The 20097-nt window shown below is 42.0% G+C and overlaps 1 protein-coding gene across 1 annotated transcript; it reads left to right on the top strand.

The window, feature by feature from the left end:
* Positions 1-1186: 1186 nt before the first annotated feature.
* Positions 1187-9587, top strand: znf365 (zinc finger protein 365; the record flags this gene model as incomplete). The annotated part of the gene is made up of 7 exons (XM_080449564.1): positions 1187-1301; positions 2310-2694; positions 2818-3116; positions 5005-5320; positions 6001-6178; positions 8264-8307; positions 9326-9587. Exons 2-7 carry the CDS (start codon positions 2315-2317, stop codon positions 9585-9587), a joined length of 1479 nt encoding a protein of 492 aa, XP_080305690.1. The 5' UTR covers positions 1187-1301; positions 2310-2314.
* Between the last annotated feature and the right edge of the window lie 10510 nt (positions 9588-20097).

Raw genomic sequence — 20097 nt, forward strand, 5'->3', positions numbered from 1 at the left:
ATAGTCGCTTCTTTGGGCTTGTTTTCATAGATCAGGGGTCTATTCCACGAAACCTGGATTAGGGATAAACCGGGTTTAATCGGCTATCTTGGCTTAAATTATCCAGGAATCGGTTTCACGAAAGCTGAGTTAGCTCGGCAGATTAACTTAGCCAGTAAACCTGGATATGTTTATCCATGATCCTGTTTCACAAAAGAAAATTGAAGCAATCCTGCCTTAGTTACCATGGCAATTTAGCTGTGAAGTTAGCCTGGTCCGGACCAGGCTAACAGCCAAGCTTTATTAATCCAGTGCCTTGTTCTTCAAGTTTTGTGAAATAGCTGTTAGTCCAATGACTCCAATCATAAACCAATGAGTTTTTCCACACTTATTCAATTCTTATGCAAAAATCGAAGATCTACAAGCCCGAAATGTTTTTGTCTTATGGCGGCCGGGGGTCCCCGGACCCCCGTTGACCCCCGTGGACCGGGGACCCCCGGCCGCCAAAAGGCAAGCTTTTCACTTGTAGATCTTCGATTTTAGAAATTAGAAATTAGAAAATTAAGTGTGTAATTATAATTCCAACATTCACTTAAACTCCTTATGTTTAAGCCTAACTGAATTATATATTTATGGATTTGTATATAAATTAATTGCATATTTTTGGACAACTTGTGCATTTAATTTGTCTGCAATACTTTGCCACGCTTTCTCCCTGGATCTATATTTATTGCGGCTGTGTTTCCTCTCTTGCTTATTATACATTTTACTTCCTTGTATGATTTCATGAGCTGCTGCAGTGCTGCTGTTCAGCCACAGAGAAGAACGCCGCTCTGGTTTTGGGCTCCATGATTGGTCAAGTTCAAGGATTCTGCTATCGACTTTCATGGTCTTTTATAGGAATATGTGAACTCACATTCAGCCTGGTTTAACGATCCTGGCTCGACAAACCTCTCGCAGGGGTGAAAGTGGCTGAGAGTTCTTGCCGGAACTGGTAGGACACTCCCCCGTAGTCCCCCTGGATTTGCCTTTCAAACCAGGATAATTTAATTCCGCTTTCGTGGAATAGACCCCTGTTGCTTATTTCTTTCACAACATCTGGCAACGCGCACACACTCTCTCTCTCTCTCTCTCTCTCTCTCTCTCTCTCTCTCTCTCTCTCTCTCTCTCTCTCTCTCTCTCCTCTCTCTCTGTGATTCCAGTGAATGATGACATCATATAGGTCGCTGTGTGCGACATGATGATGATGGTAATAATGTCATACATCATGAACAGTGACAGCAGCGACTCCTCCTGAAACACATTTCTCTCCTACAGACGCAGTAAGTATGTTGTTACTACATTGTAATAACGGTTACAATGTTGCAGCCGCGGCCGGTTGCACTGTCTACAGCTGCAAGGGTGTGTGTGTGTGTGTGTGTGTGTGTGTGTGTGTGTGTGTGTGTGTGTGTGTGTGTGTGTGTGTGTGTGTGTGTGTGTGTGTGTGTGTGTGTGTGTGTGTGTGTGTGTGTGTGTGTGTGTGTGTGTGCCGCTTGCCGAAAAGGGGGACAGATCTGATCCGTGTTGTCAGATGGAGCATAGATTAGAGCTTAAAGCTCTTAATCCTTCTTAAAGCAGCAGCAGGTGACGGTGGGCTTTTTATTGCACGTCCATTCATTGACCTGTTGTTACATTGTAACGTTGTGTTGCATAATTGTTGTCCCTGGCCACATGTGTGTTTGTGTTGTGTCACCTGTCTGTCTGTCTGTCTGTCTGTCTGTCTGTCTGTCTGTCTGTCTGCTTCTAAAACACAAATATACTTACAGGTTAAATCATTCTTTCTATGACTGTCTGACTCATTGTTTAATTACTAGGTTCGTTGGTTGATTGATTTAAATGAATGGGACACTGAAATGTATAGTGCTACAGGTGTATGTGTGTGTGGTACATAGAAATTGATCTATTGAAGATTCTGACTTTCAAATGTACATATTTTTTGTTTTGATTGTATTGCTGTATTGTTGTATTGTGCTTTCTGCTTTGGCAATGTAAACGTATGTTTTCTCATGCCAATAAAGCCCTTTGAATTGAATTGAATTGTGTGTGATTGAAGTTGTAGAAGTGTGTAAAATAAAATGCAATTAAACTGCATTAAGGCATGTATGTTATATAGATACATGAGTTATATAGATTGTTAATGGTTGGTTTGGATTCTGTACAGGAGAGGACATTTGTTAATCTATTCAGATCAATGTGTCTCCTCTCCTCTCCTCTCCTCTCCTCTCCTCTCCTCTCCTCTCCTCTCCTCTCCTCTCCTCTCCTCTCCTCTCCTCTCCTCTCCTCTCCTCTAGGTGTGATGCAACAGAAGTTCTGTTCCAGAGGTTCTGGCTCCTCTCTCCTCCCAGAGAGGAGCGGTGGTGGCGTGTCCTCCACCTGCGTCTCCAGCCACAATGCCGTCTTCTCCTCCACCAGCATCACCTCCTCCTCCCGCTGCTGCACCTCCTCCTCCTCCTCGCGCCTCCCGTTCCGCTGCCCGCGCTGCGGCGAGCAGGAGCGCTTCCGGAGCCTGACCTCCCTCCGTGCGCACCTGGAGTACCGCCACTCCTACACCTCCGATGCGCCTCCTGCTCCTGCTCCTGCTCCTCCTCCTTCCGGAACGTTCAGCATCACGGGACAGATCCACAGCTCCGTGGTGGCCATGCCCTGGGGCGAGCTGAGCCTCCCCACACGCAGGGGGCAGCAGAGCGCCGACACCGCGGGACGGGGGGGAGGAGCCGAGAGAAGAGGAGGAGGAGGAGGAGGAGGAGGAGGAGGAGGGAGAGGGCTTCACGTGCGCTCCCTGAGCGACTGCCGAGAAAGCGGCGCCGGCCTCCATCGGGCCTCCTCCTCCTCATTCGGCTCGGAGAGGAGGCGCACACAGAGCGTGGGGGTGGGGACGCAGGCCGAGGAGGAGGAGGATGGAGAGGAGGAGGAGGAGGAGGAGGATGAGGATGAGGAGGGGGATGAAGAAGACGAGGAGGAGGAGAGAGACGAGGGGAGGAAGGAACGCTACGACCCCTCCCACCATCACCGTCACCACCCCCACTTCGGCCCGCCTCCGTCGGACCCCCCGCCGGGGCCCGAGCAGCGACCAGACCGCCCCCCAGAGGTGGTGGGAGGTAGGACCACGTTTAAGCCCCGAGTCAGTGTTCATTTCGTCGACTAAAGCTGCTGTGTGTTCGTCGACTGCCTTTTTTTCACTGACGAAAACTAAATCAAAACTAGGCTATGATGACTAAAACGATGACTAAATATATTGACAATTTCATCAACAAATAAAAAAACTAGACTAAAATGTTAGGGAGGGACTAGTGGAGAAGAGATCCAGTAGATCTAAGACATGTCATTTTATGCTTAGTTTTTTTGTGAGATTGTAGATCGGCTATTTCCGGCACACAGGTAAGTATAAATCAGGCATTACGACGCCCATCACGCCCCCCAAAATACCATTTTGTCGACGAAATGTACAGTTGATTTAGTCGACAAAATAGTATTTTGACAATACAATATTTAGTCAACTAAAGCTAGACTGCAAAAAATCTGTAAACATTTACACTGAGCCCGAGTTATACGGCGCTGCACGCTGAAAATAGCTGACCTATTAGCAGGCCTGTCACAGTCCTACTATCCTGCTATCCTTCCTGCTATGTAATGAGGAAACCTCTGCCCTCATCCATTTGTCTCCGGCATATGCTTTTTTTTTTGTTAAAAGGTTAAAGCATTATATTGTGATAGTAATCATTGCTATAGACTAGAGTGTTTGTTCAGTCACAGGGGTCTCCTTGTCTCTCCAGCTCTTTAACAGAAAATACATGTTCAGGTGGGTTGCGCAACCAATCAGGATTTATCAGCTTCAGTTTTATGTTGTTCCAGTTCCAATTTTGTCTGCTCATTTCTTTGTGTCATCACTTCCAGTTTCACTTGTTTTTCCTGTATGAGTTCTCTCTCCTGTTTGGATACAATTGGTATCCTGACCTGAAAAAGCATTGTCTGTTTATTAAAGAGCAATGATTGAGCAATTATTACAATAGCAATGACTACTATCAGAATGTAGAGCTATTTAACACTTATTTTAACAAAAGGATATCACTTACCCGACCTTTAAACAAAAAACGTGGTTGTTTGATTAATCGAAAAAAGCTTGTGATCTGCTATTTTCAAACATTTTAGTACTTTTACTTTTGGTACTTTAAGTACATTTTGATACCAATACTTTTGTACTTTTACTCAAGTAAATTTTGAATTCCGGACTTTTACTTGTAACAGAGTACTTCTACATTGCAGTATTGATACTTTTACTTAAAGGCATACTAGGTAACGTTTTCAACAAAACTAAAGTTAAATTGTATATCTTTTGTGAGTGGCAAAAGTTTCACAACACCCACTCCATGAATTTCACCCCCGGAAGCCTTTTATTTATATATTTTCTATTGAACGTGGACGGGGGGGACTTTCCCGGGAAAATGACGTTCCTGGCCAACGTCATGACGTCGTGGCCGACGTGACGTCGGCCAGGAACACCGCAACGGTTTCCTGTTTGGCCAGGAACTACCGCGCTAATAACAAAAAGGAACCTCACGCTGATTTTAAGAGAATGTAGGATTGGAAGATCGAAAAAGAACAGAAAAAGAAAGCACAGCTCATGGTAACAAATGCTCCACTGGCTAAGAGAAACGATCCGTAGATAGTATAAAACAATTAAAAGATCGCTTTTTGAAACGCTTCCGGCTTCCGGTGAAAACGAATGGAATTCTGGGTAATCGAGGACTACGGAAATTGTATGCAGTGACGGTAGTGACCAGCAGAGTTTGCTAAAAATCGTCATTTGTGATTCTGCATTGTACAACTTTAAGTAAAACATTTGAGTACTTTTTCCACCACTGGTGCGATATGGTTATGTGTTTTTTTTTTTTTAACAGACTGTGAAGACAAATCTCCCTTTGGGGACAATAAAGATTATCATTATCTTGAATCTTGAATCTTGAATCTGACCTCTGCCTCCGGCAGGTCATATCATGTACCCGGGTCTGGAGGCGGGGCCGGGGTCTGCGTCGGCGGCGGTGGGCCGGCGTCTGGCCCAGGTGCTGCGGTGCGCCGACACCTCCATGCAGCGGCGGCTGGCCACGGTCAGCACGGAGCTGGCGCACACCGACACGCAGCTGCTGTGCGAGCGCGCTCACTCACGCCACCTGGCCCAGGAGAGGCAGGAGGTGGCGGAGAGGGAGCGCTCGCTCAGCCGGCAGGTGGACGTGGCGGTGATGGTGATTGCCGCGCTGCGGGAGCAGCTGAACGCCTCCGAGAACGAGCTGGAGAGACGAGAGAGGTATAGGACGTGTGCGTGTGTGTGTTACTATTCTTGTGAGCTAGCTTGGTGTAAACCATCCCGGTCATGTGAATTCACATTATAGTGGAGGAGCCAATCAGCGTCTGCGCTCAGGGCCCTGGGATGCCGATTGGCTCTTCCACTTTTTGGTTTCTGCAAAACGCCCACCCAGTGCTAGGGGCCAGACCGGTCTGCAGAAGACACATGGTAATGTGAATTCACGCGACCGGGATGGTTTACCAGGCTAAAATGTAGTTCTATAGTAGAATTTGAGAAACACGAAGCACGATTTTCCTGGTCCCCACAAGAGAAATGGTTCATAACCATATAAGGAGTTCCCAATGCAGCTACGCCCAAATATGGAGTGTGTTGTCTAACCTCAATGTGTCATCATGGCATCAGGCGCAACAAATCACTCAACTCCATATATGGGCACAAAAGGGGGAATGCCCATGTATGAGCATATGCTGATGACATCAGGGATCTCCATATATGGGCTTGAAAGGGACAAGGACTGACAGATACAGAGATCTCCATATATGGGCATATCAGACGGAAAGGTGACATAGGTGTGTGGGCTGCGTAGCGTGGGCCCAAACCTTCAGTATACATATATGTCTATTTATAGATACAGTAGGTTTCCATGGTGACGATGATGTTGGTGTCGTGGGGTCCCACAGGGAGGTGTTAACCATTCAGAAGTTCCTGGAAGCGGCGGCGCGTCAGGAGAGCTGTGGGAAGGTTCGAATCCAACGCTTCATCGAGAACCTGCTGAAACGCATCGCCCTGGCCGAGAGACTGCTCCAGTACTACCAGGACACCGCCAGCCCGCCCCCCCAGTACAACCACTATAGTAAGGTATTAAACCCTAGTACAACCCTTATTCGTAAACTAATGCCCTACTTGCTCATACTACAGCGTCACACAAAAGTATCAAAAGTAGCAGATCTACAAGCTCGAAACGCAGCTCGAAACGCAGCGCGAAGCGACGACCGGGGCGGTCGCTATAGTACAACCATTATAATAAATGGCCATTCACACTGAGCACTATAACTATAACGATAACTAAAACTATATCATTCGCCATTGTATTTATTCTATAGTTGGTGTGAACTCTGCCATCCACTTGACTTAGAATGATTTTTAAAACTATATTTGTATGGCCCTTAAGGTACTAAACCCTACTACAACTGTTACAGTAAGGTAAACCCTAGTACAACCATAATAGTAAGGTATTAAACCCTAGTCTCTGAAAACATTCCCGCCCACACCCGCAATGGTTTCATTTTTGACCGCCTGCAGTTAATTTATGACCGACTGCTCCTGCCTGCCTGCAAAAATAAAATTAATGTAAGTGCCGATTAGTCCCGCATAATCCTGCAACATTACTGTCTGGTCCTGCATAATCACACAATATTTCCATTGGGACCCACAAACATTACAGAGAGAGAGAGAGAGAAAGAGAGAGAGAGAGAGAGAGAGAGAGAGAGAGAGAGAGAGAGAGAGAGAGAGAGAGAGAGATATGCAGCCATTTCAGCACCATGGACAGAGAGCACAGTGAGCTTGGCTGGACTACTTACCTGACAGTAGGTTATTAAATAGATGCATTATGCACATACTGTAAATTAGCCATTATATGTGTTCATATGAAGCTAAAGTAAAGCACAGTGTGCTCCTCCATGCTGCAGCTGTGCACCACCCACACAGTTGAATGCTTCAGGTGTGCGATTTTAACCGCAGCTATTTAAAAACCACCCGCTCGCATAAGATTCTGTTGGAACCGTGTAACCCGTGCGATCCCACTACTAATAGAGGACTCTAGTTGACAACGCAATCAACCGTTATAGTAAGCTAGACAATATACACACGCACTGCCATCATTATACCAAGATACACACACACACATACACGCACGCACGCACGCACGCACGCACGCAGGCAGGCACACACACACACACACACACACACACACACACACACACACACACACACACACACACACACACACACACACACACACACACACACACACTATTTGACAAAGATTATGCCATCACAGAATACATGGTGTGTGTGTGTGTGACTGTCTGTTTATTTATTTTTCTTCCATTACAATGGTCATTATTATTGTTGTTTCATAAATTCTTTGAGCCTTCATAGTGGGGTCAGCTGCTGGCAGGATGGTTGTCACATCTCCTGTAGCTACTTTAGACCGTTGAAACCATCTACACGAGATGACATTAGATTAGATCACGTTTAATGACATTAGTCAACATGTGGCTGGGTCGTGTTTGTTCTGTCCAGTGGTGGACAGAGTATGTACTTAAAGAGATCGTCTACTCTGCTTTTGTGAACACCCCAGACAGTTTTTAAGTTGCTTGATTCAGTATTTATATATTTTATATACATTTTTACAGACACGCCCCCTTCCTATACAAACCCTTTGTAACTTCAAACTCCATTTTAACCATGTAAAACATTGAAAACACCCGTCCTTGGTTCTGGTGACTGATATTGTCCTTTCTAATGCGTGATGAAATTTTTTCAATTACGTTTTGGATTATTATTATTTTTTAATTCTGGGGGAAAATGAAAAAAAATATATATAAATGTAAAATTACTTTCACACCACTACATTTCAAAGACAAATATTGTAATTTTAACTCCACTTGATTTAATCGCCAGTCGCCACTAGTATTTGTATAGGAAATTAAAAAGTACATTATGAATTAACCCAATTTCAAATATTGTGAAAATTGCCGATCTACAAGCTCACAAAGTGTAGGTTGTTTTCACTATTGTTGATATTTTTTCGAATATTTCAGTAGGCCTATTCACTCAATACTGCGGTTGAGTACTTTGACCACCACTGAATCACGTTTAATGACAATCTAGTCAACCTGAAGCTGTGTTTGTGTTCTGTCTCTTTTCATTGTGTCTCAGCAGCAGCCTACAGACAACAGACCTCACAGGACCAGTAAAAGCAGGTAAACACCAGTTAACCACATTAAAGCTGGCGTCATTATTTGGTGCATGTTACTGTGGGTGAACATTTTCAAATACTGGAAAAAGTGCTCCTCAGCGCACAGGTCTCCACCAGGTCAGGTAGGTTGTTGTGGGCCAGCAATGTTCGGAATTTGTCAATCAGGATGGAATATGAAAAATCTGATGGATCTGTCTTCATCACTTGACTATAGAGATAATATGTACCGATTTGCGTGATGTTTGGACAAAATTTGCAGGAATAATATGAAATAAAATGTTTAGCAAAAATCGGCCTCCTGGTGGCGCTATAATAGGGCAATGTTAAAAGGGTGGCATTTGTTCCTCAACGTAGTGCGAATGTGCGTGCAAAGTTTCACCACAATCGGACGCTGCGTTAATGATTTTGTTCCAAACAGGCCACTCCTGCAAACTTTAGATGTCAATATTAGCCAATCAGGATGGAATAAGAAAAATCACACCCAGTGTGAAGTGGGCGGTGTGGTCATCACAGTGGTCATCATAGTGATGGAAGCTCACTTCCCAAAAAAATGGATTTTTGGAAGTGCATAATCCTATTTATAGGTTATTAATGTCATCATGTGTCTCGCTAGCCAATCACAGTGCTGAATAGAGTCAGCCAATAGAGTCAGCCAATCACAGTACAGCTAGGGGTCTACTAATGGGCCAATCACAGTGCAGGAAACTAATACTAATGAGGTGTCCCAACCCCACTTATAGGGGCGGCTACACCGCCCAAAAACAGATCCGTCTTGATCACATGACTATAGAGATCATGTGTACCGATAAGTCCTGTTCTAATAATAATTTAACAATTTAGTCCTACTCCTTTGGTGTATGTTTTGTCACAGTACATTTGCACATAATGTTAAATGTGTCCTCTGCCGTTACCTCATCCTCTACTTCTACTATACATCGAAAATAGCGTCTCTACAAGCTCACAACCACCCAAAGAGCATTGGTAATAATAATATCTTCCTTTCTCTTCATCCAATCATACAGGTCGGCGGGGGGTCAGCTCTCCTCCGCCGGTCTCCGTGACAACAGAAGCCACTCCTCCTCGCAGTTCGGAGGCTGTCCGCCGTTCTCCAAGCCGCCCCGGGACCGAGACAAGGAGAACAGAGAGCAGCGGGACCGCGAGAGGGAACAGGAGCGCTCGTACCGCGACCGCCTGGCCCAGTCGTCCAGGCTGTTCTGTCGACCCGAACACAGAGACGACATCTGGAACCCTCAGCACCAACGCTCCGCAGGGTACGAAGCCTAGAAGCTCACCCAGAACCTCTTAGGTCCACTCAGTACCGCCCCGAACTACCTAGAACCACCCGGTACCTCCCTGAACTACCTAGAACTACCCAGTCCCACTCAGAACCACCCAGAATCTCTTTGGACTATTTTTGATTACAAGAACTTAGCAAGACTCTGTGTTTTTCATATTTCACAGGTTCTGGATTTGTGTCTATAGAGCGTGCCAAGAATCCTGAAGGGGGCGTCAACAAGTGTCTTTTGGTAGCGGCGGACATCTTTGAGGGGTAAAAACCAGGTTGACTTAACATTGCCCAATGCCACGCCCAATGCCACGCCCCCCCCCGTGGTGACAACACGTTGGCACGCTCTATATACGCTACGGCTCAGTTACAGAACCTAATTTGGGAATTAGGTTCCCTGAGTGAAATATGTTAAATGCCTGGCAATGCACAGTTCCCTTACTTCTTGTAGTCAAAAAGAGCATTCACACTCTGTCAGAGGGCCACAGCACAGTACAATGTACGGTACGGTGTTCTATTATAGGGGTCTTCAACAGGGGGTCCGGGACCCCTAGGGGGTCCTCAGAGTTACTACAGGGCGAACACCAAATCTTTGTGTGATAGGATTTTTCTTTTTACATTAACCACTTGAACCGTAGCATCCCTATTCTGAGGGGAACATTAGTTGCCAAAAATAGCTGATCTACAATGCCTCGCAGCGTGAGGCGTTGTGTGCTTGTAGATCAGCTGTTTATGGCAAAGTGATTTGATGTAGAGGGAAAGAAAAACCCCGGTTTCATAGGTTAAATGGCCGAAAATACACTGATGATAGTTGCTGTCAAACAAGTCTATGAATCTATTAAATCTGTGAAAAGGTTTCATCTGAGACACAATTTTACACAATATGTAGGGGGGGGGGGGGGCTTCATCTCTCTCTCACCAAGGGGTCCTTGGCCTGAAAAACGTTGAAGGCCCCTGTTCTGTTCTATCATCAGCACCATGTTGCTGAACCAAGCGCATCTATACTGTAGCCTAAAACGATTAGGAGGGTTGGGGCTCATTCCATCAGGACAAGGAACTTGTTGATCATGGTAATGACTCCATCGATGACTTTCCAAACGCGCTCCTCTGATGTTGTGATGATCGATGACACCCATCGTACAGTCGCTATAGAAGTCTTCTCTGAGCCACCGTACGAAGAATGTACTATAGCTCAGTGGTTCTCCAAGTGGGGTCTGGGGACCCCCAGGGGTCCTTGGCAGGGTACTAGGGGGTCCCCAGCTTAATACGTTTATATAGCGTCACAATCATTTTAACCACGTTAACCATATTTCATACTTTGCCTATTCAAAAATAGCAGATCTACTAGCTCATAGCGTGGCTATGAGCTTGTAGATCTGCTATTTTTGAAAAATCCCTGGCACAAAGTATTTTTGAGATGGGGGTCCGCAGCCAAATCATTTTGGGGGTCCTTGACATGAAAAGGTTTGAGAACCACTGCTATAGCTAGTACTAAGATAGTACTTTGCAGTATAGTGACATAAGTGTTTGTTTTTATGCCAGTAGGTGGGGAAAAGTCAGACCGATGCCAGTTTTTGGGTCCGATGCCGATCCTGAGTTCCTAGACCAACGGTTAGCGATGTTTTGACCGACCCCAACCCCTAAAACTAACCTCTAATTGCCTACCCTGTCCCTAACCCCAACCTGAATCTGAAAGTGTAAGCCATTTTGTTTTATTTTTGTATTTTATTTATTTTTTTATTTTTTACCATAAAACGACCATTTTCTCTTGTGAGGACCAGGAAAATGGTCCTCACAATGTCTATTTCTCAAATTCTACTATATATACTGTGCTTGTGGGGACATTTGGCCCTCACAAGTATAGTAATACAAGTCTGCACACACGCACGCACCCACGTACACACACACACACACACACACACACACACACACACACACACACACACACACACACACACACACACACACACACACACACACACACACACACACACACACACACACACACACACACACACACAGAATCACCCCTTGTGTACAAGTTGTTTACATAACCTGTCACGTGTTGCACTCACACATTGAACGATGAGAATGTAATCTGTAATGTAAAGACAGTATTTGATGTCAAATGTTATGTTTGATATGTAGCTGGATTTAGGTTTTGTGTCCATAGTTTTGTACAGAGATATATTGAGTGTTTTTAGTAGTAGTGGTGGTTTCCGTACCAAGCAGCGACTGGTGGAAGAATGTAGAGACTCTGATTGACAAACACAAAATAGCTTTTTGTTCATTTCAAACTATTCTATTTAAGCAGCATGATGCATTTAATAAGTTAATGCCCCCTGTTTAATAAACCCCTATGTATTGTCTCTGTTGGGGGGAAACCTCATAGCCTATGTTCAAAACTGTTACTTTTCAGGATTCAAATTCAAAAATAGCAAAAGTTGCAGATGGACAAGCTCGAAATGTCGATCTGCTACTTTTGATGCTTTTGTGTGACGCTGTAGTATGATCGAGTAGGGCGTTAATTTAAGAAAAAAACACAAAAGGTTAAAATATGGGGATAAGAGGTTTCTGCCCGACAGCAACGATATACTGACCGGAGTCCCCCAGGGCTCTATTCTAGGTACGCTAGTATTTCCCTCTACACCAAATCTCTTCACCGAAAATAGCTAATCTACAAGCTCACAACATGTTGCAATGCGTCGTAAGCTTGTATATCGGGTGTTTACGCAGCATGTTCACCCCAGAATATAGGGTTAAAAAAAATAAAGTTTGTCACCTTTTTTTGTTGAAGCCAAATTGCTATTTATTTCTCGGTGGATCAAAAATGAAGAGTAGGGAAGTTGTATTATCAGCTGATACTTTAAAAAGCTTTGATTCCTCAAATAGATGTAACGACAAATAATAATATCATTATTATAAAAAAAAAAGGTTTTTGTAATTCGTATTCTGCAGATGTTTTTTGTTTTTGTTTTTGTTTTATAACCAAATTTGAAGGAGTTCTAGTTCTATTCTTCCCCTGCGTGTGTGTGTGTGTGTGTGTGTGTGTGTGTGTGTGTGTGTGTGTGTGTGTGTGTGTGTGTGTGTGTGTGTGTGTGTGTGTGTGTGTGTGTGTGTGTGTGTGTGTGTGTGTGTGTGTGTGTGTGTGAGAGAACTGTATGTGTGTGGTGGGTGCTCACAGTGTTGGGCAGTAGTCACTTAGCTGTAGTTAGCTACTGTAGCTACTGAACTCCATCTCCCAGTATGCTTAGCTGTAGGTAGGTGCTGTAGGCTACTAGCTGAACTCCATTTCACATTAGCTTATCTGTATTGATTGATCGATTGATTGAATACTTTATTTAGAAAGACATGGAAACAGTACATGGAAGTACAATTCACAATACAAGGTCCTCTAAACTGGATCGCTCATAAAAGCACAGTGGCTTATTTAAAATGAGATCCCCATGCACTCAAATCATGATGAGGTAGCTACTGTAGTCTGCTGGCTGAACTCCATTTCCCAGTAGCTTAGCTGTAGTTAGATACTGTAGGCTGCTAGCTGAACTACATTTCCCAGTAGCTTGTGTTTAGCTGCACAAAGTTTTTAGTTTTGTTTTACCATGTGTACTTGTAGTATAGCTAGCTACTTATCGTCTCTGTTGGGTGGAAACCTCATGTCCTAAACTATTACTTTTCATGGTTCAAATTATAAAATGGCTAAAGTAGCAGATCTACAGGCTCGAAATGTTCAAGCTTGTAGATCTGCTATTTATGATGCTGTTGTGACACTGTAGTATGATCAAGTGGGCCATTAAATTATGAAAAAACACAACAAGTAAAAAATATGGAGATGCAATGTTTCTGCCAGACAGCAATGATATGTTGAAAGAGAGCTTTTATTGTAGCTAGCCACTGCATATAGCTAGCTACATTTTTAACCACTTAAAAAATTGCCGATCTAAACACTAAACTACTAAACTGTTTGTGTTTTTTCACAACTTAACACCCTACTTGATCATACTACACAGCGTCACACCAAAGCATCAAAAGTAGCAGATCTACAAGCTCGAAAGCGCAAAGTGAGTCTGAAATTAAAATGATCATTATTTAGCAATTTTCTTATGTGAATCTTGAAAAGTAACTGTTGATGGATTGCTGAGGTGGAGCGCCACAACCTACCATCAGCTCCCAGTACCTACCGCACCCAAACCAAATCATACATTGTGTTGGCCATGGCCGGGATCGAACCCATAACCCTGTGGTTCAGAGGCGAGAGCTCTACCGACTGACTGAGCTACCTGGACACATTTAATTTGGCCCTATGTTTCCTGACATAGGGCCAAAATAGGGACACCAGGTTGAAAATAATTTAAGTAGCTTGCCCAACACTGTGTGTGTGCACACGTGTGTGTGTGTGTGTGTGCGTGCGTGCGTGTTTGAGTGCGTGCATATTTGTGCTGTACTCTCTCAAAATGCTACCCAAGATGCATGAGGTAGCCTGCTACTTCTATAATAACTACTACTACAACTACTACAACTACTCCTATACAAGTTTTACGAGTACAGTACTACTACTACATACAGTATGTAGCTATTGTGTTACAGTGATGGCATGCTTCATATGTAGCAACACAAAAAGTATTTATAAGATCCTGGTATATTGTAATAATGTGTGTATTTTGTAGCACAGAGGATATCTATTTTGATGGAAAGTTTGAAGAGTTGCACTAAAATGAAACAAGGAACATTTAATGTGGAGCGTTTTATTTAAGGCCCCGTCCATGATGACATTGAACATAATAGATTAGGGTTATATTTACTTATATTCTTAAATAGAAGTCTTACTCCATCGTGAAGCAAAATACGTGTCTGTTTTACCTCCCATGTTTACAAACATTGCCAATGTAACAGGCCCAAGATACAGTAACCGTTTTAAAGCTATTGTCATTTGTAGTGTTAAAGTCATACTGTGTAAAATTTTCAATTAAACATAAGTGACATTGACATTATGATAAGTTATAATCTTTCACTGGTATAGTTTTCACAATAACCATTCAACAGTAATGCATCTCTAAACACTATATTTAATCGCGAGTGTCTGCATCCAACACTGTACGGAAAATGTTAGTTATTTATGCATATTATAGTTTAGACATAGCCTACGGTTTCTGACAATGTTGTTGCTTTCCAAAATATCCTTAGCGCTAGGACCCTGCAGCATTCATTTTGGAGAGGTGCTTCTCTGGTTTTGTTTTGAACTGAGAATTCTGGGAATCGCTGTAGAACAGCAGTTAAAACAGCAGTTAGAACAGTTTTTAAGTTAAATTAAAAAGAAACTGTCTGTGGTGCCAGAGTAGATGTAATAATGACCCCAGAAGTGTTTTAAAGTGAAATACCCCTTTAAGTGGCTATTCAGACTAATTGATTTAGTCCATTAATAAAAAAAATCTATTAGATTTACATCTTCAATTTAATTGAAATTGTAATTAATAATGATCTTTAAAGGAGTAGTTCACCCAAAACAATTACACATTTTCTATCAATTACACACCCCATCATGGAGATGTTTTTGTTGCATTCCTAAGCCAATCATTTGATGACCGATTGAAAAAATCTCCATGAATTCAAGGCTTCACGGGGTGTGTAATTGATAGAATATATGTCAATTTTGGGGTGAACTACTCCTTTAAGAAAAGAATCGTATAGTTGCAGCACAGACTGATGGAGACCCGGAAGTTATTTTAATGAATAAAATGATATCTTAACCCTTACAGTAGAGTATGTCAGTACAATATACTGTATCTAGTACATCTGCAGAGGTTGGAGGAGGTCTCCCTTCTCTTCTGTTGAGGTAGTTAGACCCTGGTGTCAGGTAGGACACCTACTGGTTCACAACTAGTACTGCCTGAAGCTAGTAAAAGCACTTCATATCCTCTGGACAAGCAGATATTCCGCTTGCCTTGGATGTTTGTTCCCCCATGCAAGACCAGTCTTTAATGAGTTAGATTTTTACAATATTCAAGAACAATATCACTTTTCTTTTGTCATCATAGTGAAATTGTAAATCCCAGATTCTGGAACGTTTATGAGCAAACGCGCATAATGCCTGCAAAACATAGAACATGATACATCTTCTTTAATTTCATGGCGTCCAATTTGGTTGTAATGCACGTGAAAACACTTACTGAAGGCCCAGTTTCTTATATCGTAGCTGTCGGACAGAAATCTATGTTTTCATGAATTAACGTTATTCGTCATCCTTTAATTACTTTAAGACCTACTTTATAATTTGCCATATGACAGCGTTGCACAAAAGAACGGAAAATATCAAATCTTCGAGCTCACAACATCTGACGCGTTGTGAGTTTGTAGATCTACTGTTTTTGCTATAGGGACACATGGTTTAAAGTCTGGTTAGGTCTGTCTGTGGGTTTTTATGAATGATTAATCTCTCAAGAACAGATTCAAACAGCTGATGGTGCTGTTTTTCCTTTTTTTGGAAGATGGGTTCCCAGATTGATAAATGATTAACCAGTGAAAAGTATTAAAAGGTTTGAGAAATGATTATTAGTTGTGGAGAGTAATCATTCTCAGCTGTGATATTGATGTTGATATTGTCTAGTTGATCTCATCAGCAAACTACCATGGTGAACAACAATACAACGACAATATCAAAGTCCATAAAACGCCTGGAAGTGTGAAGTGTAGATCGGTGGTTTTCAACATGGGATCCAGGGACCCCCACGGGTCTAATTTGAAGGGGTTCCAGGAGGTCCCCAGATAAATGACTGATAGTTGGGAACCAAATGGACCCATAAGAGGCGATTTGGTCCCGTTTGCATATTCTCAGACTACTTACAGTAAAGTCAGACTGTGTACCTTTTTTAATTCAGTTATTTTTTTATATAATTTTCACTTTCACTGGTACATGTTTCCCAATAACCATTCCACATAAATGTGTTTTTTGACAACTAATCTAAACACATGTATTTAGTCCAGAGTGTCTACCCTCGACACTCACGTAGAAATGATGCAGGCACTGGAAATATGCCGGAAATGTATTGATTTAAATATATGTACAGTGGTGGTATGTTGATAGTGGCTGTGTTACCACCCTAACCCTAATAAAGTTCAGTGGTGGGAAAAGTACTACATTTCTTTATCAATACTGCAATGTAGAAACACTCTGTTACAAGTAACAGTCCGGTAATCAAACTTTACTTGAGTAAAAGTACAAAAGTATTGGCATCAAAAAGTACCAAAAGTAAAAGTACTCATTATGCAGAATGTACAAAATGTATAAAATGTATTAAAATCTTTTGAAAATAGCAGATCTACAAGCTCACAACATGTCGCATCGCAAACTGATAAAGTTAATGTACAGTTTCTGACAACATTGGTGTTGCTTTCCAAAATAATCTCGGTGCTACGACCCTGCAGCATTTGCATTGGTTTTGTTTCAAACTGAATTCTGGGAATCGCAGTTCTAACAGACTATAGACAGACACTGTAATGGCAATGGAGCAACTAAAATTAATGTTACACTGTATGACTTTAAATAAAACACAGAGGTTTTTTTACTGTGTAGATTGGGGTCCAAGATATTAAGCTCAAACGGGAGTCTGTGTCCTTTTGTGTCTTCTTTTGTAAATGAACTCCCTACTTGATCATACTACAGCGTCACACAAAAGCATCAAAAGTAGCAAATCTACAAGCTCGAAACGCGGCGCTTGTATTTTTGAATTTGAATCCTGAAATGTAACAGTTTTAGACATATGAGGTTTCCACCCAACAGAGACGATATGTTCAATCCCAGACAAAAATAAAGGATGTTTAACCAGACACAGAACTTGACATTACTAGCTGAACTGTTGTGAAGTCAGTAGAGATGAAGTTGGTTTTATGTTGTGTACATCTGTCCAAACTGACAACGTGTGTACGTTGGGTTGATGAAGTTAGTTTGCAGGGTTTATCCTCTAGTTTTGTGCCTTCACTCAAACCTACTGTAGTCTGTATACAACACTGTGAAAAACTACAATCCTTTAGTTTTTCTGTTGAAGCCTCACAATCTGTGTGATTCCATGGAAAATTAAAGAACTAAACAAGACTGAATGCATTTTTTTTTCATTGTTATAATTGTACATTATAGTGAATTATAATTCATTCATGACATGACGATTGTGTGGAGTTGCGTGGGTGCGTGCGGCTATACTGTATGTGGAGTCACCAGAATAGAACAGAACAGCATGTAATAGAAACGTTATATTGACGACAAGGATCGGACTGAACAGTTGCATCAGGGGAGGACATAACATAGCATGTACTACAGTAAAAAAGGTAGGTGTGTGTGTGTAAATATAGTGTGTGTGTGTGTGTGTGTGTGTGTGTGTGTGTGTGTGTGTGTGTGTGTGTGTGTGTGTGTGTGTGTATGTATGTATGTATGTATGTATGTATGTATGTGTATATATATATATATATATATATATATATATATATACTATTATACTGTATTGAGTTATTTTTACCAAATGTGTTCCCAGATTGCATTTCGACTGACTGACTGCATTGAACTCCCTCATTGCTGTGTGCTCAGCCCCCTCCTGTACTCTCTCTGTGAGCTCACCCAGCTCAAACTCTGTGACCACCCAGCCGTCCACAGCCAGAGAGAGAGAGAGAGAGTAGAGATGAGGTATTATCGTCGTTTGAAATGTTGGTGTGACATGCTCGACCACAGTATAATAAACCAAAACACAAGTTGTAATAAACACAGGGTACAATAAACTGATAGTGTCAAATGTAAAAATGTGTTTCAGTGTTTAAAATGTCTAGAATTCTGATTAACCTTACAGGGTGTTGATCAATTGCTCTCTGAACCCACCTTTTTAGATTGTATTTTATTTTGAAGCACATTGAATGGGCTACCTGATGTATGAAACATGTTATATGAATAAACTTGTCTTGTCTTACAGTGGTATCCATCATATTGTTGTATGAAATGTGTTACATTATATGAATAAACTTGTCTTATAGTGGTATCATTCCATCGAACAACGTTGGTCTTTCACCACTGATGACTTTCTGAAGTTTTAATCAATTTTAACTATTGATTATTTTCAATTTACTGATTTGGCCTTTCCACACACACACACACGCACACACACACACACACACACACACACACACACACACACACACACACACACACACACACACACACACACACACACACACACACACACACACACACACACACACACACACACACACACACACACACACACACACACACACACACACACACACACACACACACACACAGAGAGAGAGAGAGGTTATTTGCTTGCAAATATCAAGTAAATCATTGACCTGTAGAAGAATAAATGCTGATCTCGACACAAACACCTTTAGACAGAGAAGATGTACATGAACACAAAACATTGTGGTTTATGTCTGTTGAAATTATCTATTTTAAGTGATCATTTCCAGATAAAACTATTTCTTTTAAACGACGACAGCTGATTACATTAAATATATTCACAGCCACTCTGTTCAAAAGCAGGTCATTCAGTGTTGCCAGTTCTTATCAAACCACATGTTGGAACTCTCACATACTGTAGTCCTTGACACTATTTAGTGTCCAGTCACTAACTTTCCACTGGGTACAATGACGTATCATATTACCTGCATTCTTCCGCTCTGTGTGTGTGTGTGTGTGTGTGTGTGTGTGTGTGTGTGTGTGTGTGTGTGTGTGTGTGTGTGTGTGTGTGTGTGTGTGTGTGTGTGTGTGTGTGTGTGTGTGTGTGTGTGTCTGTGCAGTGTGCATGTTTGTGAAACACTTATGAGTCCATTTGGTTAATATACATACTGAGGGTTTTACAGTGTAGACTCTTATAAAATGCGGGTCAATGGTCTCATGATATCAAACTAGGGGTCCTAGAAATTACACAGGTTGTGAACCACTTAGATCACGTAGAATATGTTGAATATGTTGAATCCCAGACAAACATAAAGGAAGTTTAACCTGACACGTATTAAGACTTGACCTCAAGTTAGTTGGATGATGACATTACTAGCTGTGTTGCTGTGGAGTCACTAGAGATGAAGTTGGTTTTATGTTGTGTACAACATAAAACGTTTGTATACGTTAGGTTGATGAAGTTATTTTGCAGGGTTTAGTTTTGTGTCTTCACTCAAACCTACTGCAGTCTGTATACAACACCGTGAAAAACTACAATCCTTTAGTTTTTCTTTTGAAGACTCACAATCTGTGTGATTCCATGGAAAATTTAACAACTAAACAAGATTGGATGTTTTTTGTATTGTGTTTGGTTGACATTGTCCATCGTCACATTCTAAGATGAATTTGTAATCATTGTAGGAGAAACTGTCCTGTTGCAACTACCAGTATCACATCTAAGCTACACTTTCCACAAAGATGTAATTTGTAAGTGAAATATTTTAATTCAATCTGGTTTTCTTGTTGGCATCAACACTCAGTTTAAAATACAAGGTTTCTCTGTAACCGTA

This window comes from Gymnoscopelus braueri (genome assembly GCF_963280865.1).
Source record: "Gymnoscopelus braueri genome assembly, chromosome: 14".
NCBI classification, from domain to species: Eukaryota; Metazoa; Chordata; class Actinopteri; order Myctophiformes; family Myctophidae; genus Gymnoscopelus; species Gymnoscopelus braueri.